This window comes from Mobula birostris, chromosome 31, assembly GCF_030028105.1.
Source record: "Mobula birostris isolate sMobBir1 chromosome 31, sMobBir1.hap1, whole genome shotgun sequence".
Classification (NCBI taxonomy): domain Eukaryota; kingdom Metazoa; phylum Chordata; class Chondrichthyes; order Myliobatiformes; family Myliobatidae; genus Mobula; species Mobula birostris.
In genome coordinates, this window is record NC_092400.1 from 34,236,244 (window position 1) to 34,262,644 (window position 26,401).

Genomic DNA, 26,401 nt, shown 5'->3' on the forward strand with positions numbered 1-26,401 from the left:
AGAAGTAAACAGTATAACTCTACTGGTGTTTTTTAAGTGATGAAACCTGGGTGGTGGCAGGGAGCACAGTAGTCTCACAGCCTGGAAGAAGAAACTATTTTCTATCCTAACAGTCCTCGACCTAATGCTATGATACCCCCTGCCTGATGGTGTGGGGTGTTTGTCACAGAGATTGTAGGATGCATGGGAGGGATCCTTGCCAATGCCAAGGACCCAGTGTACGCAGTGTTCCTGATAAATATGTCAGATAGGTGAAAAGAGACCCCAATGATCTTCTCAGCAGTCCTCGCAATCCTTTGAAGGGACTTTGAGCCAGACGCCTTGCAATTCCCATACCAGGTGATAATGCAGCTGGTCAGGACACTGTCAGTGGTGCTCCTGTAAAAATTGGTTGTTTGGGGGTGGGGTGGGGGAGGATTTGGGGCCTTAGTAAATGGTACAATTGGAGATGGGGAGCACATTTTTGTCTGATGAGCAATATCCTCATGCATGAATAAATATGTATTTAAAGAAAATCTGCAGGCTTTCCCCATTTGTAAAATTATCAACCATTTTCACTCTTGTACTCTTTGCTGCCTGGATATCCAGGTAAAGTTTCAGTTTAATATCTGGTCTGAAAGACAGTACCAACCATAATGCTGCATTTTTTTTTAGATAACTGAACAGCTAATGAAAGTGTTGATTTAAGTTCCGTTTTATAAAGTAGCTTATCTGAGGTTAATATTCCTATACTGTGCAGTTGGTCTAGGAAGAAAATGACAGTATTGACTGAGTGGAAGTGTGTCTCACATTGTAGCTAAGGCTGTCTTGGTAATGTAGTAGAGAAATTTCATCCCCGTTCTCATTAGACACAGTGAATCCAATAGAAAGACATTGTTCTGGAAACTCATCCCCACCCTTGTCCTGCAAAACATGGCTGGTTAGTCCAACAGTCTATTATCTTAGAAACTGGGTACTAACCAGCCATGGATTGTGATGTTACGTGCTGTGGGATAACCTGAGAAATGCTTTGTGGCTTATTGAGTTTAATACATCTTCAGCTGTTTATATGAGCAATTTTTGAACTGTCTTTACATATCTACTGATGACACCCAAATTTCAAAGCCTGCTGATTTCTTTGTTGTTTAACATTAAATTGTTAATGAACCAGTTATTTTTACAGTTTACATTAGCAAGATCAAAGCCATCTGTTCAGTTTATGCTGGAAGCTTAGTCTCTTAGGCAACATAGTTCTTCCCATCATTTATTTTGCTATTCAGTTTGGCAGTGCACACATTCTATCCTCTAAACATGAAAGTGATTTAATTTTAGGCGTAGAAGCATAGAAAACCTACAGCATAATACAGGCCCTTTGGCCCACAATACTGTGCCGAATGTGTACTTTCTTTAGAAATTACCTAGGGTTACCCATAGCCCTCTATTTTTCTAAGCTCCATGTATCTATCCATGAGCCTCTTAAAAGACCCTATTGTATCCGCCTCCACTACCGTCGCCGGCAGCCCATTCCATGCACTCAACACTATGTGTTTTAAAAAAAACAAAAACAACAACAACAACTTGCACCTGATATCTCCTCTGTACCTACTTCCAAGCACCTTAAAACTGTGCCCTCCTGTGGCAGCCATTTCAGCCCTGGAAAAAAGCCTCTGACTATCCACACAATCAATGCCTCTCATCACCTTGTACACCTTTAACAGGTCACCTCTCATCCTCCATCGCTCCAAGGAGAAAAGGCCAAGTTCACTCAATCTATTCTTGTAAGGCATGCTCCCCGTCCAGGCAACATTCTTGTAAATCTCCTCTGCATGCTTTCTGTAGTTTCCATGTCCTTCCTGTAGTGAGGTGACCAGAACTGAGCACAGTACTCCAAGTGGGATCTGGCCAGGGTCCTATATAGCTGCAACATTACTTCTCGACTCTTGAACTCAATCCCACGGTTGATGAAGGCCATGGCACCGTATGCTGCCTTAACCACACAGTCAGCCTGCACAGCAGTTTTGAGTGTCCTATGGGCTTAGATCCCAAGTTCCCTCTGATCCTCCACACTGCCAAGAGCCTTACCATTAATACTGTATTCTGCCATCATACTTGATCTGCCAAAATGAACCACCTCACACTTATCTGGGTTGAACTTTTTTGGCATCCTGTCAATGTCCCACCTCTGACAACCCTTCACACTATCCACAACATCCCCAACCTTTGTGTAATCAGCAAATTTACCAACCCATCTCTCCACTTCTGCATCCAGGTCATTTATGAAAATCACGAAGAGAAGGGGTCCCAGAACAGATCCCTGAGGCACACCACTGGTCACCGACCTCCATGCAGAATATGACCTGTCTACAACCACTCTTTGCCTTCTGTGGGCAAGCCAATTCTAGATCCACAAAGCAAGGTTCCCTTGGATCCCATGTCTCCTTACATGGGGTACCTTATCAAATGCCTTGCTGAAATCCATATATACTACATCTACTGCTCTACCTTCATCAATGTGTTTAGTCACATCCTCAAAAATTCAATCAGGTTTGTAAGGCACGACCTGCCTTTGACAAAGCCCTGCAGACTATTCCTGATCATATTATGCCTCTCCAAGTGTTCATAAATCCTGCCTTTCAGGATCTTCTCCATCAACTTGCCAACCACTGAAGTAAGACTCACTGGTCTATAATTTCCTGGGCTATCTCTGCTCCCTTTCTTGAATAAGGGAACAGCACCTGCAACCCTCCAGTCCCTTGGCACTTCTCCCATCCCCACTGATGATGCAAAGATCATTGCCAGAGGCTCAGCAATCTCCTCCCTCACCTCCAACAGTAGCCTGGAATATATCTTATCCAGTCCCGGTGACTTATCAAACTTGATGCTTTCCAAAAGCTCTAGCACATCCTCTTTCTTAATGTCTATATGCTCAAGCTTTTCAGTCTGCTGTAAGTCATCCCTACAATCGCCAAGGTCCTTTTCTGTAGTGAATATTGAAGCAAAGTACTCATTAAGTACCTTTGCTAGAACCAGGGGAGATGTACATACTTTTCCACTGTCATGCCTGGTTGGTCCTATTCTCTTATGTCTTGTCCTCTTGCTCTTCACGTACTTGTAGAATGCCTTGAAGTTTTCCTTAATCCTGTTTGCCAAGGCCTTCTCATGGCTATTTCTGGCTCTCCGAATTTCATTCCTAAGCTCCCTCCTGCTGGCCTTATAATCTTCTAGATCTCTATCATTTCCTAGTTTTTTTAACCTTTTCTTCTTGTCTAGATTTTCAACAGCATTTGTACACCATGATTCCTGTACCCTACCATCCTTTCTCTGTCTCATTGGAATGTACCTGTGTAGAGCACCACACAAATATTCCCTGAACATTTGCCACATTTCTGCTGTACATTTCCCTGAGACCATCTGTTTCCAATTTATGCTTCCAAGTTCCTGCCTGATAGCTTCATATTTCCCTTTACTCCAATTAAATGCTTTCCAAACTGTTCCTATCTACTTTTCGTCCCTCTTCCCTTCGGGGGAAGGCTCAGGAGCTTGAAGACTTGCACGGCCAGATTTGGGAACAGCTTCTTTCCAACTGTGATAAGACTGCTGAATGGATCCTGACCCGGATCTGGGCCATACCCTCCAAGTATCTGGACCTGCCTCTCGGTTTTTTTGCACTACCTTACTTTCCCTTTTCTATTTTCTATTTATGATTTATAATTTAAATTTTTAATATTTACTATCGATTTGTACTCCAGGAAGCACGAAGAGCAGAATCAAATATTGCTGTGATGATTGTACACTCGAGTATCAATTGTTTGGAAAGTATAAAGTATCTCTCTCCAATGCTATGGTAAAAGAGATAGAATTGGTGATCACTATCTCCAAAATCCTCTCCCACTTAGAGACCTGAAACCTGACCAGGTTCATTTCCCAATACCAGATCAAGTACTGCCTCTCCTCTTGTAGGCTTATCTACATATTGTCAGGAAACCTTTCTGAACACACCTAACAAACTCCTCCCCATCTAAACCCCTCATTGTAGGGAGATGCCAATCAATATTAGGGAAATTAAAATCTCCCACCACGGCAACCCTATTATTATTGCATCTTTCCAGAATCTTTCTCCCTATCTGCTCCTTGATATCCCTGTCACTATTGGGTGGTCTATAAAAAAACACCCAGTAGAGTTATTGACCCCTTCCTGTTCCTAACTTCCACCCACAGACTCAGTAGACAATCCCTCCATGACTTCCTCCTTTTCTGCAGCTGTGACACTATCTCTGATCAGCAGTGCCACGCCCCCACCTCTTTTACCCCCCTCTCTGTCCTTTCTGAAATATCTAAAGTGTGACATTCGAAGTAACTATTCCTGCCCCTGAGCCATCCAAGTTTCTGTAATGGCCACAACATCATAGCTCCAAGTACTGATCCACGCTCTAAGCTCATCTGCTTTGTTCATAATACTCCTTGCATTAAAATAGACACATCACAAACCATCGGTCTGAGCGCATCCCTTCTCTATCACCTGCCTGTCCTCCCTCTCACACTGTCTACAAGCTTTCTCAATTTGTGAGCCAACTGCCCCTTCCTCCATCTCTTCAGTTCGATTCCCACCCCCCAGCGATTCTAGTTTAAATTCTTCCCAATAGCCTTAGCAAACCTTCCTGCTAGGATATTGGTCCCCTTTGAATTTAAGTGCAACCTGTCCTTTTTGTACAGGTCACACCTTCCCCAAAAGAGGTTCCAATGATCCATAAATATGAATCCCTGCCCCCTGCACCGATCCCTCAGCCACGCATTTATCCTCCACCTCACTCTATTTCTATACTTGCTGTCGCATGACACAGGCAGTAATCCCAAGATTTTGAGTTCCTGCTTCTCAGTTTTTTCCCTAACTCCCTGTAGTCTGCTTTCAGGACCTCCTCCCTTTTCCTACCTATGTCATTGGTACCAATATGTACCATGACCTCTGGCTGTTCACCTTCCCACTTCAGTATATTGTGGATGCGATCAGAAACATCCTGGACCCTAGCACCTGGGAGGCAAACTACCATCCATTGCCTGTCTAAGCCCCTAACTATAGAGTCCCCTATCACTGCTGCCATCCTCTTCCTTTCCCTACCCTCCTGAGCCATAGGGCCAGATTCTGTGCCAGAGGCGCGACCATTGATACTTCCTCAGGTAGGTCCTCCCCGCGTCTGCCCCCCCCCGGAGTACTTATTGTTAAGGTGGACAGCCACGGGTACTCTCTAGTACAGCAGTCCCCAACCACCGGGCCGCAGAGCACGCACTACTGTGCTGCGAGGAAACGATATGAGTCAGCTGCACCTTTCCTCATTCCCTGTCACGCCCACTGTTGAGCCATTACACACGTGAGGTCAATACGTGCGTGTCGTCCATGTCAGTGTGGGAAGGAGATCAACTCCTTGAACTTGCAAATGACGGCAGGCTGAAAAGTATGTTTGACGTAACATCTCAGCCGGCATTCTGGATCAAAATCAAGGCTAAATATCCTGAGATAGCCACAGAAGCACCGAAAGCGTTGCTTCCAACATATCTCTGAAATGAAGGTAACAAAAACTAAATTGCGGAATAGACTGGACATAAGGAACCCCCTTTGAGTATCGCTGTCTCCCATCACCTCTCGATAGGACAGTCTCGTTGCAGGAAAACAAGCCCAGGGCTCCCACTGATTTAGCGATATTGGTGCGTTGCAATGATTTTATATGTTCATGTGGGGAAAATATGCACTGTGTGTTTAATATCCAAACGTTACTTAAAATGTTATGGTGCTATTGACTGATTTATATAACCATATGACAATTACAGCACGGAAACAGGCGATCTCGGCCCTTCTAGTCCATGCCGAATGCTACTCTCACCTAGTCCCACCGACCTGCACTCAGCCCATAACCCTCCATTCCTTTCCTGTCCATATACCTATCCAATTTTTCTTTAAATGATAATATCGAACCTGCCTCTACAATTTCTACTGGAGGTTTGTTCAACACTTACTTCAAGCTCCCCTGTCCTCCCCTGATAATAGACTTATCGCTATATTCATATGAGGAAAATATGCGCTGTGTGTTTAATATTAAATTCGTTAGATAAACCCTTTAGAAACGAAATTGAGTGTATTAGCCACTTATTACCGATATTCTGGTCGTGATTAACACCCCCCCCCCCCGAACAGAATCACCAAAAACAATTTGGAGAAAAATAATCGGCATGTGCACGCATGCGTAAGTCACGCATGTGCACTGGTGCCCGCACAAGGCTTCATGGTCATTGTAGTCTTATCTGGGTAAATACAACCTATTTGACTGCTACTCTTGTCCGTTGGCAACCCTACCCCCCACCCCCGGCCGCCGGTCGTCAGCCGGTCCGCAAGAATATTGTCAATATGAAACCGGTCCGCTGTGCAAAAAAAGTTGGGGATCCCTGCTCTAGTATCTGACTCTTGCCCTTCCCTCTCCTGACTGTTACCCACTTATCTGTCTCCCCAGGCCCCGGAGTGACCACCTGCCTATAGCTCCTCTCTATCACCACCTCACTTTCCCTGACCAGACAAAGATCATCGAGCTGCATCTCCAGTTCCTCACCTAGTCCCTCAGGAGCTGCAGCTTGACGCGCCTGTAGTAGATGTGGCTGTTCGAGAGGCTCTGAGTCTCCCAGATATCCCACATCTGACACCCAGTACAGAACACCGGCCTCACATACTTCCTCTTCCTATTCTTCACAAGAAACCTGCCTCTCCTTGACCCGTTATCACCGAAGCCCCATTGAGCCAAAGCGCTCCTACTTCATCGCCCGCTCCTCCAACGCTGTTCTATAAAACTGTCTTCTTTTTAAATTCTTCCTGCTGGTATCCACGCATCTGCGCGGTCGTTCCTCAATCCACTTCTTGCCAAGTACATGTTTGGCACAGCAACTACACCGTCTCCTCCCCTCCCCCCCCCCCCCCACTATTGACCAAAAATGCCCTAAAATTGTTATAATATGTGAGGAAAAATAAAAATATGCGTGTTAAATAACTAGCACACAAAATGACACTGATAAATTGAGATCACAGGGAAAGGATGCTTTTGTCTCTGCACCGCCCTGTACTGTTTATCCCAGTTGTACTCCCAATCTGTATTGAGGGCTTATTAGGAATGCTTTTTCAATACCCTGCACTTGGGGAAAATACCCTATACTTAAGCATTTTAGTTGACATTTATTGGTTTATTAATATCATAGGTACCAAGTTGTAGTGGAAAGCTGTTGTTTTCCTTCAAATCCAGACAGATCACATGATACATAAGATTCGAGATTGTTTAATATCATTTCCTGTATACAAGTGTAAAAGAGAATGAAACAATTGTGACTTCAGATCCTATGTAGTACAAAAATACAATTTAAGTTGAGGGGCCCAATAAATATTGATGTATGTCCAGAAAGTGACACTAGGTACAGCAGTGTCTGTAATGAGGTGACTGACAAGAAATTATAAAATGGTGGTGGGGGGTGTGGAGGGTGGGTCAGTGGGTGTAGATGTTGATCAGCCTTACTGCTTGGTGAAAATAACTTTTTGTCTCTGGTGGTCCTGGCATGGAAGCTAAGTAGCCTCCTCCCTGATGGGAGTGGAACAAACAGTCTATGAGCAGGGAAGGTGGAATGGTGCATGATGATACTGGCTCTTTTCCAGCACCTTTCTGTATAATGTCCTTGATGTCGGGTAGGCTGGTGATGCATTGGGCAGCTTTGACTACCCATTGTAGACCCTTCCTGTTCGACGCAGTGTAGTTTCTGCACCAAGCAGTAATCCAGATTGTTAGGATGTTTTCTTCTCCACATTTGTAGAATGATGATGAGAGGCATTGATTGTGTGGCTTTTTCCCAGGGCTGAAATAACTATCACGAGTGGGCACAGTTTCAAGGTGCTTGGAAGTAGGTACAGAGGAAGTGTCAGGGGTAAGTCTTTTTTATGCAGAGATTGGTGAGTGCGTGGAATGGGCTGCCGGCAATGGTGGTGGAGACAGATACGATAAGGCCTTTTAAGAGACTCCTGGATAGGTACATGGAGCTTGGAAAAATAGAGGGCTATGGGTAACCCTAGGTAACTTCTAAAGTAAGGCACAGCATTGTGGGCCAAAGGGCCTGTATTGTGCTGTAGGTCTTCAGTGTTTCTAAGACAGGAGTATAGATGTACATAATCCAGCTCTCTTCAGCCTCCTCAGAATGTAGAGGCTTTGAGCTTTCCTAATAGTGTAGAATGTGTTTTTGGTCCAACAGGCAGATTGGCTAGAGTTGTTTGGGTGGATTTAAACTAATTTGGCAGGGGGATTGGAACTGGAGTGACAGTGTTCAGGATGAGGTATTTGGTTTACAAACAGAGGCAACGTGTCGTGAGACTCCTAGCAAACAGAGGCTGATGATAGGGCAAAATTGCAGTCAACAGGATGAGTAACAATGTCAAAGGTGGACAAAATTGTAAAGGGTGAATACAGGACTGAAGATCCTATATTTATATTTGAAAGAGCACAGTATACAGAATAAGGTAGATGGACTTGTAGCACGGTTACAGATTAGCATCTATGATATTGTAGGCATCACTGAATCATGGCTAAAAGAAGATTATGGCTAGAAGCTTAACATCCAAGCAATCACATTGTATTGAAGGGAGAGGCAGGTAGGCAGAAGGGATGGTGTGGTTCTATTGGTAAAAAAATCAAATCAAATCATCAGAAGGAGGTGACATAGGGTTGGATGGTGTTGAATCATTGTGGGTAGACTAAGAAACTCCAAGGGGTAAAAAGACCCTGATGGACCCACAAACAGTAGTAAGGATATGGTTTATAAATTACAATGGGAGATAGAAATGTGTGCCAAAAGGGCAATGTGTCAATAGTCATGGGGGATTTCAGTATGTAGTAGATTGGGAAAATCAGGTTGGTGTTGTATTATAGGAGGAGGAATTTCTAGAGTGCCTACGAGATGGCTCTTTAGAGCAGCCTGTGGTTGAGCCCACTAGGGGATCAGCAATTCTGGATTGTGTTGTGCAATGAACTGAGAGCTTAAGATAAAGAACCCTGAGGGGAAAATGATCATAGTATGATCGAATTCACCCTGAATTTTGAGAAGACAAAGTCAGGTGCATCGGTATTACAGTGAAGTAAAGGAAATTGGATGCATAAGAGAGGAGTTGGCCAAAATTGATTGGAAAAGAGCATTAGAAGGGATGACAGCAGAGCAACAATGGCTGGAAATCCTGTAAGCAATTCAGAAGGTACACGATATATACATCACAAAGAGGAAGAAGCCATCTAAAGGAAAGATGGTGCAACCATGGCTAACAAGAGGAGCCAAGGCCAACATAAAAGCCAAAGAGAGGGCATATAATCGAGCAAAAATTAGTGGGAATTTAGAAGATTAGGAAGCTTTTTAAAAACCAACAGAAGTCAACTTAAAAAAAAAAAAAAGTCATTAAGGTAAAGATAGAAAATGAAAGTAAGCTAGACAGTAATATTAAAGAGTATACGTAGTGTAAAAGAGAGGTGAAAGTGGATATCGGACTGCTGGTAGAATCTCATGTGGTGACGAGAGGGTGTACAGGAATGAGATATGCCAGCTAGTGGAGTGCAACAACCTGGCACTGAATGTCAGTGAGTCAAAAGAGCTGATTGTGAACTTCAGGAAGGGTAAGACGAAGGGACACATACCAACCTCATAGAGGGATCAGAAGTGGAGAGAGTGAGCAGTTTCAAGTTCCTGGGTGTCAAGATCTCTGAGGATCTAACCTGGTCCCAACATATCAATGCAGTTATAAAGAAAGCAAGACTGGCTTTACTTCATTAGGAGTTTTAAGAGAGTTGGTATGTCAACAAATACACTCGAAAACTTATATAGTTGTACCGTGGAGAGCATTCTGACAGGCTGCATCACCGTCTGGTATGGGGGGGGGGGTGCTACTGCACAGGACCAAAAGAAGCTGCGGAAGGTTGTAAATCTAGTCAGCTCCATCTTGGGCACTAGCCTACAAAGTACCCAGGACTTCTTTAGGGAGTGGTGTCTCAGAAAGACAGCATCCATTATTAAGGACCTCCAGCACCCAGGACATGCCCTTTTCTCACTGTTACCATCAGGTAGGAGGTACAGAAGCCTGAAGGCACACACTCAGCGATTCAGAAACAGCTTCTTCCCCTCCATCTTCCGATTCCTAAATGGGCATTGAATCTTTGGCGACTACCTCACTTTTTTAATATACAGTATTTCTGTTCTTGCATTTTTTAAGATCTATTCAATATATGTAATTGATTTACTTTGTTTATTATTACTTATTTTTTGTTCTGCTAGATTATGTTCAATGCAATACAACTGCTGCTAAGTTAACACATTTCACCTCACATGCCGGTGATAATAAACCAGATTCTGCTTCTGGAAACTATGCTGGAGAGGTAGTAATGAGTGACAAGGAAACGACAGACAATCTGAATAAGTATTTTGCAACAGTTTTCACTGTGGAAGACACTAGCAGTATGCCAGAAGTTCGAGGTGTGATGTCAGAAGTGTGTGAAATTGCCCTTGCTATGGAGAAGGTTCTTGGGAAACTGAAAGGTTTGAAAGTAGATGCTGGACCAAATGGTCTACACCCCAAGGTTCTGAAAGAGGTGGCTCAAGAGATTTTTTTTTTATTAAGTGCAATTGTGAACAATAGCCAGATCAGAAATGCTGATCAAGTCAACTAGTTCCCAAAGAGAGCTCTGATAGGCTAATCAGATGGTTCACTGCTGCTTAGCAATAGAACACAAAATCAGGCACAAGGGTCGCTAGCCCCTGTACCCCAGAAACACACCTGAGTGGTGTGGCGGGGGAATGTGCTATGCATGACCTGATCTGAAAGCATCATGTTGACTCATAACAGATCGTGTTCACGGCGGAACAGCTTAGTCAAGGATGGGATGATCTGCACAGATGGACAAATTATACCTCCACTACCCCTTGATTGTGGAGGCATTACTAATGATCTTTCAAGAATCAATAAATTCTGGAATGGTTGTGGAAGACTGGAAGATCACAAATGTCACTTCACTCTTCAAGAAGGGAGAGGGGCAGAAGAAAGGAAGTTGTAGGCCAGTTAGTCTGACCGCAGTGGTTGGAAAGATGTCGGAGTTGATTTTTAGGATGAGGACTCGGGGTATTTGGAGGCACATGATAAAATAGGCTGTAGACAGTATGGTTTCCTCAAAGGAGAATCTTGCCTGACAAATCTGTTGGAATTCTTTGAAAAAATAATTAGCAGGATAGACAAAGAATCGGTTTATGTTGTGTACTTGGATTTTCAGACAAGGTGCCACACTGGAAGCTGCTTAGCAAGTTAAGAGCTCTGGTATTACAGGAAAGATGCTGGTATGGATAAAGTAGTTGCTGATTGGCAGGAAGCAAAGAGTTAGAATAGAGGAAGCTTTTTCTTGTTGGCTGCTGGTGACTTGTGGTATTCCACATGGGTTTGTTCTGCGACCGCTTGTTTTTACATTATATGTCAGTGACTTGAATGACAGGATTGATGGCTTTGTTGTAAAGTTTATGGACAATGTGAAGGTAGGTGGAGGGGCAGGTAATATTGAGGAAGTGGAGAGGCTACAGAAGGGCTTAGGTTAGGAGAATGGGCAAAGTGCCTGATGAAATTCATGTATGGTCATGCTCTTTGGTAGAAGAAATAAAAGGGTAGACTATTTTCTAAATGGAGAGAAAATAGAAACATCTGAGGTGCAAAGGGACTTGGGAGTTCTTGTGCAGGATTCCCTGAAGGTTAAATTGCAGATTGAGACTGGCGAGGAAGACAAATGTGATGTTGACATTAATTTCGGGAGGACTAGAATATACAAACAAGAATGTAATGTTGAAGCTTTATAAGGCACTGGTGGGGCCTCAGTTGGTGTATTGTGAACAGGTTAGGGCCTCTTAGAAAGGATGTGCTGAAACTGGAGAGGGTTCAAAGGAGGTTCACAAAAATGAATGGCTTGTATGAAGAGCTTTTGATGGCTCTGGCCCTGTATTCACTAGAATTCAGAAGAAAGAGGGTTGACTTAGTTGAAACCTATTGAATGGTGAAAGGCCTTGATTGATTGGGTGTGGAGAGGGTTCTGGTGCGAAAGTCTATGTTCAGAGGACACAGCCTCAGAATATGGAGCATCCCTTTAAACTGGAGATGAGGAATTTCTTTTGCCATAGAGTGAATCTATGCAATTTGTTGCCACAGGCAGCTGTGAATGTGAAGTCTTTATGTATATTTAAGGCAGAAGTTGATAAATTCTTGATTAGTAAGGGCATGAAGGGGTACAGGGAGAAGGTGGGAGACTGGGGCTGAGAGGAAAAATGGATCAGCCATGATGAAATGGTGGAGCAGATGCAATGGACCAAATGGCCTAATTCAGCTCATATCTTATGGTCTTCTGCGAGGTTGTGTGAGATGTGCACTCCCAGGAGTTTGAAGCTGGTCAGTTTCCACTGCTGTGCCACCAATGTAAAGAAGAGTTTGAGTGCTGCGATCACTTGTGTATAACCATCTCCTTTGTCTCGCTAACATTGATGAAGAGATTTGGCCTCAAGCTCTTCCACCTTGGCTCTGTAGGCCGTCTCATCATTGTTGATGATGAGTCCCACCACCACTGTCGTGTGATTGTTGAACTTGTGCGTTTGGCGGTGCAGTTATGTATGTATGAGAAGAGTGCATCATTGGGCTCAGCACACAGCCCTGGGAGACACCTGTATTGAGGATGATGAGAAAACAGCAGATGTGCATCCTGAATATCTGAGGTCTGTTGGTTATGAAACCCAACACCCGGTTGCACAGTGGTCTATTTAAACTGAGGAGTAGGAGTTTGTTGACCAAGGTTTGTGGGACAATAGTTTTGAATGCGGAACCGAAAAAGAGAAATCAATATGTTGTTGCAATTACAAGGAAAGTGGAGTGAAACTAGACAAAAGTGCAAAGGCAACAACGTGGCAAACAGGGAGATGAAATCTTTTTTTAGCATATGAAAAATCCTTTCAAGGGTCTGATATCAATGGGATATCTCCCAGTCTACTGCCCTCACATTGTGTACGAAGCTAGACAGGGAATTAAACGCCTTCTCAAAAATCACACAAGCCAGAAGCTTTCTTTAAGGTTTTTAATGAGAAAACTGTGTGAAACTGCAGAAAGTTAAGTCAAATGCATACTTGATTCAATACAGAATCATCGCATACCTGATATACTAATATTATCAAATATTCTCACGATCAGTGTTAAATAAGGCAGTACACACATGCAACATTCTAATACTATACTGTGGACCAGAGGGAACTTGTGGTGTGATGAACGATAAACGTAATGCTTCCTTCAAAGTACATCTGCTGAATGTTTGCCAACATTAAGAAAGCTATTCCAAGTTGAAATCCAAATTAACTTGCACCGGATCATGTGAAAGAACAGCTTACGAACAGGAAGTGATGTTTGTACAAAAGGATCAGCGCCTCTGGAGGCAGAACAGCCAGTGATCGAGCTTCTTCCAGAGTCACTTCCAATTCAGCTATACCAACCTTAATATTTGAGGTTGATATTGTCTCCGTGGCTACGAGTGTGTTCAGTGTGTAAAATGCAGTTTATCAATTTCAAGATTCATGTTTATCGCGTGTACATCAAAGCATACAGTGAAATGTGTCGTGTGTTAACAGCCAACACACCCAACTGCACTGGGGGCAGCCTGCAAGTGTCTCCCTCACATTCCGGCAACAACATCGCATGCCCACAATGCTTGGCGGAATAACACAGAGCACAACAAACGACAAAACAAGTCCAGTTCTTCCCTCCCACCTACACACTTAATTTTCATCTCCTAAACCCATGATCTTTGACACAATGCAGGAGAGTACCACTAGATGTAGATTCGTGTGCAAGGCATTTACTATGTTGGCTTGGAAATATCATACTATCCCTGCATTTCTGCCGTCTACTTGCCAACTGTCTATGGGAGTGGCTTCTCTGGCAGGGCAGCAGTGATTGGAGGTGTGGCCTCACTCCTACCACCTAGAGGGCATTCGGAACCAGGCATTAAGTATGACTTGTCTCGTTATTAATAAAATTATAAAAACACTTTTTAGACCTCTGAAGTACTATTTGTTTGATAGTACAGGAGGTGAGTTAAATTAGATTGGGCACCCACCTATAAAGGCCAGCAAGTAATATGGTTGGTCAAAGGTGCAGTATCAACAGGGGAGGAATAGAAAGTGAGGTGCGGGAGAAATGAAGAGAAATATGTGAGCAGTGTTTTTGCTGAGACTATGGCAAGGAACAGGGTGTGCAGAAATGTCTGTTCTATGGGGAGGGAGGGGAGGGGAACGTTGACTCGGACCATGAGAGGCCTGCATCGGGCATTTTCATGCCTTACAAGGTGCAGACTGGAAGTCTGTGTGGGGCACCACTCCTCGCACAGACTCTAGAGCAACGTGTGGTTAAGTGCCTTGCTCAAGGACACAAACACAGGGAATCGTATAGCAATATATTGCATTGTGGTTCCTTGCATATAATTTATTGTTTTTCATGAGATCATGCATTCAAAAAGCAAAGAAAAGCACTGTCACCTGCAAATAATTCATGTCTTATAATAATAGCTTCAATATGTTTTAGTGCTGTCAGTACTTGTCTGGTTTGTGATGCCAGTTCTTTAAAAAGGTGTGGTATTCTATCACACCTGAGATTTTGATGCTGGACTAGTGGATTTTCCAGATTAAGATGTTATTCCTTTTACCTCAACAGACTTTAAATTTACTTTTTCTAAGATGTCACGCTATATTATAAATTTACTAATGAAACTGATACATTTAAGTGGTGCACAGAAACTCGACCCCTCAGTTTAAAGGAAATGTGAGAAACATCACCAGTGAGCCAGATGCCAAAGCATTAAGCTTTCGAGTTTGCTGATAGTGAATTGTGGGAGTTTTTCTGTAAATGATCAAGTGCGTTGGGATACCCTGAGAAACGTTTTGTGCTTTGAGGCTTATTGAGTTGGTATTACAACTGAAGGTATGTTCAGAAAATGAAGTTTTGAAAAACATTGTATGATCTTATTTACTGCTGTTCAAAGTTCAAATTGCCATCTCCTGTTTTAGTTCTTGCTGAATCTTGACTTCCGTATTTGCATGATATTTATAAAATCATGAAAATGTTGGCCCCTAGTGCCTGCATTGCCATCTGTTAAGCTCTCGGTCAATCTTTTAAGTCAGTGCCAGTTCCCTGCACTAAATCTATATTCTTTGATATCTAAAAATCTGATCTTTGTCTTTAACATACAACCTCTACAATCATGTGTAGAGAATACCGGAGATTCACTTTCCTCTGGGTGAAAACATTTTGTATCTCAATCCTGAGTGGCCAACCCTGTTACTCAACTTACCCCTGTTTCTAAGCTCTCCAGTCAGGAGAAACGCCATTGCCATTTCCATCTCCACCCTGTTAAAAGCTCAGATTTTGTTATGTTATTGTCTTATTCCTCAATTCTATAAAAAATTAGGCCTTTCTGCTTAATCACTTCTCAAAAGAGAAATCTACTCCATTCCAGGAATCAGTCTGGTGATCTTCCATTGCATTCTTTCTATCGCGTATATACCCTTTATTGGGTGAGTGGCTGAACCTGTTCACAATATTTTGGGTAGTTTTACTAAGACCTGATATAATTGCAATTAGCATTGTGTTTTTGCATGCTTTCCTTCATCTCTTCTCTGTCTGCTTCCAATGTGTTAAAAATGCATTTCATTTGAATTATCAAGTGGTAAGTGGCTTTTATAAGCACCTATCCAAAACATACCATCAAATAAAGCTGGCATGTAGGTGTGGCATGAATTGGTACTCATTAGAACCAAGTGCTGAAAGTGGGATTAGTGCAGATAAGTACTTATGATCGACATGGATGTGGTGAGCTGTAAAACCTGTTTCTGTGCTCTGAAAGGGATGGAGTTTAGCATGTGAAAAGATGGCGATCACCTGGTTGGTTGATCAGCCAACATCAGATTTTGTTTGTATTGATTTCCTTTTTAGTGATCAGTAATGTAAATGGCTAGGCAAATCCTGCACCACTTTTAAAACATACTATTGATTTGATGCTTGCTTTCCAAATATCTTCAAGCATTATATTTCTGACTTTTCTCCCTAGAACAAAAGGTAGTGAAATGGTTGCCAGTTTCCAATAATGCGAAAATAGTGCTATTACTACAGAAGAAAATAGTGCCATATTATTTGTTTCTTCTGCCACTGAAAGGTACGGGAAGATTTAATACCATAGGAAGAATATCGTCAGTACACTTCAAAATGCTATCTTCACACTGGGCTGGGTTTTACATGTCCAGAAAATAGAAGTCTCTTCCATCGTTCTGAAGCTTTTACTTTTGCTGAAGTACATTAAGGATGCACAATTTGTAGTGCGTGTAATCATGCAAAACAAGCTTAATGCAGAAATTCTGAAACTTGTGATCTTCTCCAGTCCAGATTAAATCAGTTCAAACAAAGACATATATATTAGTTTTATGTATGTTAGTCCTGAAGTAAAACATCTTGAAAACCTGCACTTTGTTGCATGTTCAAATCTTTTTCATGGCATATAAAGCAGCAGATGGAAGAATGGAACTTGAGAGCAACATTTTCCTTTTGTAAAACATTGGTACTGTTTCAAACATCCAGTGTATGCAACAGGAAGGTTATCAAACAAATTTGCAATTGAACTGCAGGGGTACCAGAGTAGATGACCACAGACTTTAAGGAGGAACTTAAAAGATACAGAGCTTTTGGCTAGGAACAGAACGCTGAGATTTATAAAGTTTGTATGGAACAAAGCAATTATGGAAGTGATTGTGGTGGATAGGCGGTGAGGTGGGACAACACGGTAGTATAGTGGATAGCTGACACTTACAGCTTGAGATGTCAAAGTTCAGAATTCATTTTGGCGTTCTTTTTAAGAATATGTGTGTATTCTACCCATGAGTGTGTAGGTTTTCTCGAGGTGCTCAGGTTTCCTCCCACATTCCAAAGACTTGCCAGTTAGGCTAATTTGTCATTGTAAATTGTTCCATGATTAGGCAAGAAGGTAGGTTGCTGAGTAGTGGGTTGGGCTGGAAGGGCTTGTTCCACACTGCATCTCTAGATAAATAAAATGTATAGGATATTCTACTCCAATATCTTATGGTCTTATGGCATGCCATGTCTTATTGCAAACTACTTTCTTGTGGTGGGATTGGTTGTTGAATCAGTGAAGCTTGGCATGCATGGGCATACAGGATTAAGCTGGATAAGCGTGGTAGAATTTAGGATTATCTCTCGTTTGCATAGGAAAAATGTTGGAAGACTAGACAGTGGAATGTTGGAGTTAGTCAGTGTACAGCCAATAAAAGCACTGGAAGTTTCAGCAGCAGTTGATCTGAAGTAGAATCAAGCAATGATAGTGAGGTAGATACAAGTCCTCGGTGATGGGGACATGTTGTTTGAATCTGTTTTTTTTCAGTGACTTGCTATATCTCATTGCATCTAGCAACAATTCCTACTTGTATTCAAGAAAGATCTGGCTCGAGTCTTTAAGCGGTGTATCCTATTCCCAGGCACTCAAGCTGTCAGTAATAGATCTCTTCATGTATCATGATCAAGTTGCATATTACTATACTAATTTCTAGTGGACTGGGAAACTAGTAATTTATCCCGTGAAGTTTGGGTTTATCATCTGGATTAAAGCACTGCATTCCTCGGTGGGAATTTTTCAATTCATTATGATGCCTGCAACTGAACATTGTAAACCAAGTGTTGTCAGGTGCAGCTGTACGAATGTGTGCATCCTCTTCTGATCTAGTCCTCAAACATAAAGCCATGTACTCTATTGGCCTGTTTGATAGTTTCCTGTCCCTGTATTGGCATTATAATTGTCTACCTACAGGAACTAAAGTATTTTTCTTGCTAATCTATCTTTTCCAGTCCAAAGTGGATGCCCATACATTTGCTTACTTTGGGATCCTTTTTGTCACTGATTCTCAAAATTAATCAGAATTGGGTTTATTATCACTGGCACATGTTGTGAAATTTGTTAACTTGGCAGCAGAAGTATAATACAATACATGATATAGAAAGAAAAAGAAATAAATTACAGTAAATATATATTTTTGTATATTAAATAGATTAAAAATGGTGCAAAACAGAAATACATTTAAAAAAAAGTGAGGTAGTGTTCATGGGTTCAGTGTTCATTTAGGGATCGGATGTAGAAGGGAAGAAGCTGTTTCTGAATCACTGAGTGTGTCCCTTCAGGCTTCTGTACCTCCTACCTGACATTAACAATGAGAGCATCGCTCTTTGAAGATGTCCTGGATACTATTGAGGCTAGTGCCTTTGTATTTATTAACTTGAGAGTGAGCTATTACTGACAGTTTGAGTACCTGGGAATAGGACACACTGCTTGAAGACTAGAGCCAGATCTTTTATAAGCAGAAGTAGAAAGTGTTGCTGGATGCAACATAAGATTTATTAACATCTTACATAGTGGTTAATCTGTGGAATTCATTGCCGGGGTGGCTGTTGAGGCCAAGTCATTGGGTATATTTCAGGCAGAGATTGATAGATTCTTGATTGGTTAGGGCATGAAGGAGTATGGGGAGAAGGCAGGAGATTGAGGCTGAGAAGAAAATGGATCAGCCATGACGAAATAGTGAAGCAGGCTTAATGGGCCAAATGGCCTATTTCTGCTCCTATATCTTATGGTCTTAAGTAATTTAATGTTTCCTCCCTTGCAGCCTGAAGTTGCTTTTGTGCTATTAGTAAATTTGTACATGCTGCTTTCCTAACGTCATTTAGGTCACTGATACTCCCAACTCAGTTGTCATGTGTAAGATCCTGCCAGTTTTACTGCATGACCAACATTTATACCTTATCCTGCCACTCAGACAATGTGTTAAACTGGAAAATAATTTGCATGAGAGAATACAATAAAAGAGCGTGGCGAGTTGGAACAGAAATCCACACCACATCTGCCACACACCTTCCTACAGAAATTTAAGAGACCACCACCCTTCCCCTCTCCATCCATTCTCTTGAAAGTATTAAAATTGGCTAAATAAGGACATTCAAATGACTAATATGAAAATTACAGACACGAGAAAGTCTGCAGATGCTGGAAATCCAAAGCAAATTGCACACAAAATGCTGGAGGATCTCAGCAGGTCAGGCAACATCTATGGAGATGAATAATTAGTCGACATTTCAGGCTGAGACCCTTTGTCAGGTCTAAGAAAGAAGGGAGGAAAATGGCAGAATAAAAAGGTGGGGCGAGTGGAAAGAGGGTAGCTGGAAGGTGATAGATGAAGCCAAATGGGTGGGAAATGTCGAGGGCTGCAGAAGAAAGAAGCTGATAGGAGAGGAGAGTGGACAACAGGAAGGAAGGAGTTGGCCGCCCGGGGGAAGTAATAGGCAGGTGACAAGAAAGGTCAGAGTGGGGAATAGAGGAAGTGGGGGGAGGGGTGAGATTTGTTTACTGAAAAGAGAAATACATATTCATACCATCAGGTTGGAGGCTACCCAGATAAAGTGTTGCTCTGCCACCCTGAGGGTGGCCTTATTTTAGCACAAGAAGGGGTCATAGATTAATATGGCAGAATGAGAATCAGAATTAAAATGTTTGGTCACCAGGAAGTCCCACTTGTGGTGGATGGTGCAGAGGTACTCAACAAAGCAGTCCCCCAACTTATGACAGGTCTCACCAATGTAGAAGAGGTTGCATTCGGAGCACCAGACATAATAGACAACCCCAGTAGGTTCACAGGTGAAGTGTTGCCTCACCTGGGGAACAATTGTTTGGGGCCTTGAGTGGAGGTGAGGAGGTGTACGGGCAAGTGTACTTGGGCTGCTTGCAGGGTAAGTGCCTGGGGGGAGATTAGTGGGGAGGGGTGAATGGACAAGAGAATCGCAGAGGGAGCGATTCCTGCAGAAAGTGGGGAAGAGGGGTGGTGAAGGTAAAGATAAACTTGTGGAATCCATTTGGAGATGGTGGAAGAGTGGAAGTTGTGAAGGATGATGTGTTGGTTGTGGAGGCTACAGGATGGTAGGTAAGGACAAGAGGATCTCTTATCATTAAGGCAATGTGAAGATGGGGTGAGCGTAGATATACGGGAAATAAAGGAGAGGGCAGCATAGTAGAGGGGGGGAAAGCCGTGTCCTCTAAAGGAGGATGACATCTCTGATCTCTTGGAAAAGAAAGCTGTGTCTTGGGATTTTTTAAGTAAGATTAGTAACAAAATCTGTTATTTTTATTAGTTTGCATTTTCCAACCTTATCTCTGCCTTGTTATTAGCCTTTTTACTTTTGTAAACAGAGTTACTTGTTTCCACTCATCCGGCTAGTGAAAATAGTATGCATTGGGATAACTAAAGATTTGTAGCAGGAATTGAAATGTACATTTTTATTAGAAGTTGTGCGTGGGACGGTTCCGGTTATGTCATCGTTCAGAATGGTAGCTTAAATCAACAGCTCCTCCAGAAAAACGGATATTTTGCCCCGTTAATGCATCAAATCTAAGATCTTTCGAACATATCTGAATTGATAAGGGGGGCAAGAATAGGGAGAAAGAATGGGGATTAAAAAAAAGCATCACTGCGGAGCCTATGGGAGAGAGAGGTACAGCACGTGGCTCTCCTACAAATGTGCATGGCGGCGAGGCTGACACTGGGCCTCGTGTGGGTGAAGCGGCAAATATGATGAAGATTCTGGAAGAGATAAGGGAAGTCCAAAAAGAGATAAAACAACAACTCAATGATATAAAATCAGAGCTTGCCAACGTCAATCTGGAAATAGTGATGGCAGAGACTTGAATTGAGTAGGTGGAAGATCACGTGCAAAGTGTGGAACAGATACTAAGTAAGACGATAAAAATATTAAATCAACAGGAAAGTAAATTGCTTGACCAGGAGGGAAGGTCACGACAGAAAAGTATCAGGATTTATAATGTTCCCAAAGGAGCGGAGGGAGTGTTGATGATAGACTTTGTAGGCAAGCGGCTGCAGGAAGCGCTGGAAATTCCCCCGAATATGAAGATGGAAATAGAAAGAGCACACCGTTCTCTCACCCAGCGGCCTGCCAGAGACAGAGAAAATAAACTGCAATCCATTGTACTTAAATTTCTCCAATTCAAGAGCAAGGCGGAGATTCTACGAAGGGCCTGGAGTAAGAAGTGTGTTTTTTTGGAACGGGAAGTTAATATACTTCGCTCATGATTACCCCCCGGCGTTCCTGCAGAAACAGAAGGAGTATTCTGAAGTGAAACGAATATTAAAGGAAGAAAAGATTAAATTTCAAACCCCGTACCCTACTAAACTGAGAGTATTTTACCACGAAGGGATACGACCGTACCAGACGGTGGAAGAGGCGACTACAGACATGAACAACCAAGGACTGTCCATTAGCGTGGTCAAACCAAGGGAAAGTCTGGCTGAGCAGTTATCCTGATCTGCTTGGGAAATAGTAAGAGAACCTAGGAAGCGGGGACAGGAACAGGAGAGAAGGATATTAGGAAGAGACTGAGTTCTCCGAAGACAGCCCTCACCTCCTCCAGAAGAGCCATAACGTTTGGCTAACTTTAAAAGTGCTGATAAACTAAACGGAAGCAAAAATAGACAGTGATATGCCTACCCCGAGAAATACGTGTTATAATGTGGGTTTTATATTACTCAATTTTTTTAAAAATTCATTTATTCATTCCTTTTTCCCCACCTAAATGAGAATATATACATGGGAGGAATACACAGGAAAATAATTTCTGTGTAATGGACATAGTTTTTTTTTTACTTTTATAGGTACTGCAACGGGGGCCCTCAACCCACAGGTAGGAGAGACTATCCCCCACGGCTAGACTTTTCTTCTAGCCCAACCCACTGTCATCTAGAGACCCCAGCCTTGGAACCACACCTTCCTTACCTTTCTTTTTATTATTCACTTTTCGTGGTTCTTATTTGTTCAGGGAGTAGATCGATTAAGTTATATTCTGCAAATTTCAATGATATACTAACTTAGAGAGTAAGACCATATATTTTGGGTATATACCTCAAGAATAGTTGAAAAGAGATAAATATAAATAATTAATGAGTGTACTGCTGGTGACTGGTAAAAAGACCTTTACCAGGAAATGGTTATCTCAGGAGAGCCCAACTTTAAATGTATGGATGGAAATTACAATGGACATTTACAAAATGGAGAACATCTGTTAATCATAAGTTGGAACAATTTTATTCATATTGGAAAAAATGGTTTAACTACATAACATCTTATAGGCCTGATTTTATTCTCTCAATCAATGAATATGTTGTTTAAAAAAAATCACTCCTTACTCTGTACATAGTTTTCTTCTTTTGATTGTTCTTTCTTTCCTCTTCTTTCTATAAGAGTATACTTCAGATAAATATTATGTGGAGATTTGTGACAAATATGATTTTATGATATATATGTACAGTATCTGAAATACATCTTATGGAAATGTTTGATGATGAAATTCAATAAAAAAATTACAAAAAAAAGTTGTACGTGAATTTCCTGTTCAGCTTCCTGCTTTCACGTTTTTTTGCTTGAGCTTTAAACTCTTGCAGTATCCTGTACTGTATGTCCATTCTTGTGGACCGTATTGGCCAGAAGTTCTGATATTGCAAAGTACGCTTTAAATCCAGATGCTGATAGTTTGAGTGAAAGTTGAAAACAAATTCTAACCTTGAATTCAGTTTGTGACCAGCAATGTAATTGTTTAATTGCATCACAAAGTAAGAATATCTAGTTTTAGTTAAAATTCCATTTCTTGCAACTTTAACTGTTTTGGGACGTAATGACAAGAGAGTATGAATATAACAACCTTCCTAGCCCTGGATTTCTATTAGAAAATACAAACTCAAGTTTGTTGTTGTGCCATCGTGTTGTAGTGGTTAACGCAAAGCTATTTCAGTGCCAGCAACCCAGGTTTAATAGCCATCGCGGTCTGTATGTTTTCCCAGCGATCCCATTGGCTTCCTCCAGGTGCTCTGGTTTCCTCCCACATTTCGAAGACTGCAAGTTAGTAGGTAATTGGTCACATGAGTCTATTTGGTCAGCGCAAACTCATTGGGCCGTAAGTAAGATTGTTCAGAGGCTACTGTACAATTTTTCCCTGCAATCATGACTTACCAAAATGGTTCCTTTTAATGGGAAAGCAGAGTGATCTTCAAGTGACATCTGGCCTGATTCATGTACGATCTGGAGATAGGTAATTGGAATCGATGCTGGGCCCTAAAATATTCTATTTTACGCATAAATTTGCATAACAGTTTAAGTTGTAGGTGCTCCGTAACATAAGTGCTAATAACCAAAAATAAATTTTATCTGCTTTTGAATTTGGAAAAAAATCAATGTGATTGATAAAGGATGGGGGGGGGGGAACTTTGCTTTTTGTGTTAAATTTTGGCTAATATTTGCCCCAGTCAAAATTTTGATAATGGTTGCCAGCAATAATCATTTCACTAGTGGGTATGGAAAGTTAAAAATCAAAGTTGTGCCTATTTTGCTATTGATACTGCTGGCTTCACTGTGATCTGTAAACACAAGTTAGTACAAAAATGTTTCAAATCTCTTGTAATACAGCACCTTGGAGACTATACACGAGATCTCACTGAGAACAAATGAGGTAGATCAAAGTGATGCTACAAAAAGAAATTACATATTTCTGCTTAACATTGCCAAGCCAAGTTTTGTGGTTTAAAAGCAATATAAATTTAAACCCAAAATTCCAAAGGAGCAAAACCAAAGGATTTATTCAATTTCAAAATGTTGCATTATAAACTCCAAAAATCTAAATTTTGATACTTAGCACCAGGAGAAGCATTTCATAAATAAAAATAAATTGTGACCCTTTTAAAATGTATTCTTACCAAGAGTGAAAAGTGCTTTGGATTTTTACTAAAGGCAGTGATTTAAAAACCACACAAGATGCATGTTGGATTTTGGACTGGATGCTTAAATTATGACTGAAGTGGAAACTTTACAACTGGAGGATGCTTGTGAAGGTTTTGATTTGCCCCCTTTTCCCTGCAAATGTCCTCAGCAGTCCTGTCTTTCTGTCATTTACAAATCTGAACATTGCAGCAAAGGCTTCCAGTTTAACTTGTGATCGATGCTTGTGTTTTTGGGGAAGCATAACACAAAAGTGAAACAGCTTTGGTAGGTTGCATTTTCAGAGAAATTGTATCACGTCATCATAAGAATATAATGCTGTAGTGAACTTTGAGACTTTTGCCATTTTTATAGTTGAAATTGAGGCCTGGGAAGGTGGCTGTTTTACTGTGTTTGTGTTATCCCATTATAAGAATAAGCTGAAGAATTTAAGAAATTGAAATTTAAACATGTACTAGCGTTCTGAAGCATTGTTTGTTCATTATGTGCCTGTCATATGACATGAGTGATCATGATCTTTCTATGACTATGATTATTCTTGGCAAATTTTTCTACAGAAGTGGTTTGATATTGCTGCCTTCTGGGCAGTGTCTTTACAAGATGGTGACTTCAGCCATTATCGATGCTCTTCAGAAGTTGGTTGCTTGGTATCAGTGGTTGCATAACCAGGACTTGTGATGTGCACCGTCTGCTCCAGTAGCTCTCATGACCCTAATCCGTTGGGGAGGGGGGGCGGGGGCTGGCTAAGCAGGTGTTACACCTTTCTTGAGGGTGACTTGCAGGCTAGCAGAGGGAAGGAGTGCATTCACCATCCTGCCACCCACAGATAAAGTACATTAAACATTTTTTAAAATGTTTAACCTGTCCTGGTCCAACCGCATTAATACTGCAGCCAAGAAAGCACACTGGTGTTCCTGCTTCCTTAGGAGGCTAAAGAAATTTCTCCTTTTTGACCCTCAAATTTTATTGATGCATCATAGAAAGCATCCTATTCAGATGCATCATGGGTTGGTATGGCAATAGGCAACTCTCTGTGACCATGAGACACTGCAAGTCTTCCCCCTCCTATCAGGCAGAGGATACAAAGCCAGAAGCAAGTACCATCAGGTCAAGGGTAACCTGCTGTTATAAAATGATTCAATGGTTTCCCATTACAGTAAGCTACCTAGCTATGACCTTGCACTTTATTACCACTTACAGTGCACTTTTTCTGTAACTGACATTTTATTCTGCACTGTTATTTGTCTATCTTGTACTACCTCAAACATTATTAACTTATCCTAAGTTACAGAGAAAGGTTGAACAAGTTACATCTTTATTCTTTGGAGTGTAGAAGGTTGAGGGGGGACTTGATAGAGGTGTTTTAGAGTTGACATGGATAGGCTTTTTCCATTGAGATTGGGGAAGATTCAAACAAGAGGACATGAGTTGAGAGTTAAAGGACAAAAGTTTAGGGGTAACATGAAGGGGAACTACTTAACTCAGAGTGGTAGCTGTGTGGAACGAGCTTCCAGCATAAGTGGTTGAGGCAGGTATGATGTTGTCGTTTAAAGTTAAATTGGATAGATATATGGACAGGAAAGGAATGGAGGTTTATGGGCTGAGTGCAGGTCGGTGGGACTAGGTGAGAGTAAGAGCTCGGCACGGACTAGAAGGGCCGAGATGGCCTGTTTCTGTGCTGTAATTGTTATATGGTTATTATTGTAGTGAATTGATCTGTATAAACAGAATGCAAGATTTCTTTTCTGTAAACATGACAATAACAAACCTATTTACCAATTTTATATCTTTTCTAGATCCTCGCTGGGCATCAATTAACAGGGGTGTTCTGATCTGTGATGACTGCTGCAGTGTACACCGCAGTTTGGGTCGACATATCTCTCAGGTACGACACCTGACACATACACCATGGCCTCCAACTCTGCTGCAGGTAAGAAATACTTCGTAATTGTAGCCCCTTAAGAGCTGATTTGTCTCAAGGGTTCAAATCAAAAGTGAATGAGTTCCTGTGCAAATGCTGATATTGAAATGTACAAAATAGAATATCGGGTCATGTGAATTCCTGGAACTCACCCTAGACACCTTGGTCAATGAGGAATTACCCTTAACTGCAGAAGTTCTTTCAAATTAGCTGCTTAAAGGATTGAGAGCACTGAAAATTATAATTTGATTATATGTGATTTGGTTTATGGACCATCTGTTTTCTCCAGACCCAAGGGTTTTGTATGTTCATGTTATAGGAAATGTGTGCATTCCTTAATCTCCAATAATACAGGGTGGTATAGCTTTGTCTTTGTGGTATACAAAATTGAACCTTGGAGCTACCCAGTTGATTTATTGATTTTTTTTCAGATTAAATAGAAAAACAAGCTGGTGAACATTTTTCTGGTGTGCAGTCTCTTGTTTGTAGTGCTTTGAAGGTCTTGTACCTAATTAATGGTCAATGCGTATCTTTAATTATAATTGTGTATTTGCAAA

General features: G+C 41.6%; 1 protein-coding gene across 11 annotated transcripts in view; it reads left to right on the top strand.

Moving 5' to 3' along the window:
• git2a (G protein-coupled receptor kinase interacting ArfGAP 2a) overlaps positions 1–26,401 on the top strand; it is a 114,232-nt gene that overhangs the window by 10,569 nt on the left and 77,262 nt on the right. For all 11 annotated transcript variants that reach the window (XM_072247459.1, XM_072247448.1, XM_072247449.1 and 8 more), the window contains exon 2: positions 25,720–25,853. In XM_072247459.1, the coding sequence (XP_072103560.1) occupies positions 25,720–25,853 (134 nt within the window). The remainder of the gene's footprint in view (positions 1–25,719; positions 25,854–26,401) is intronic.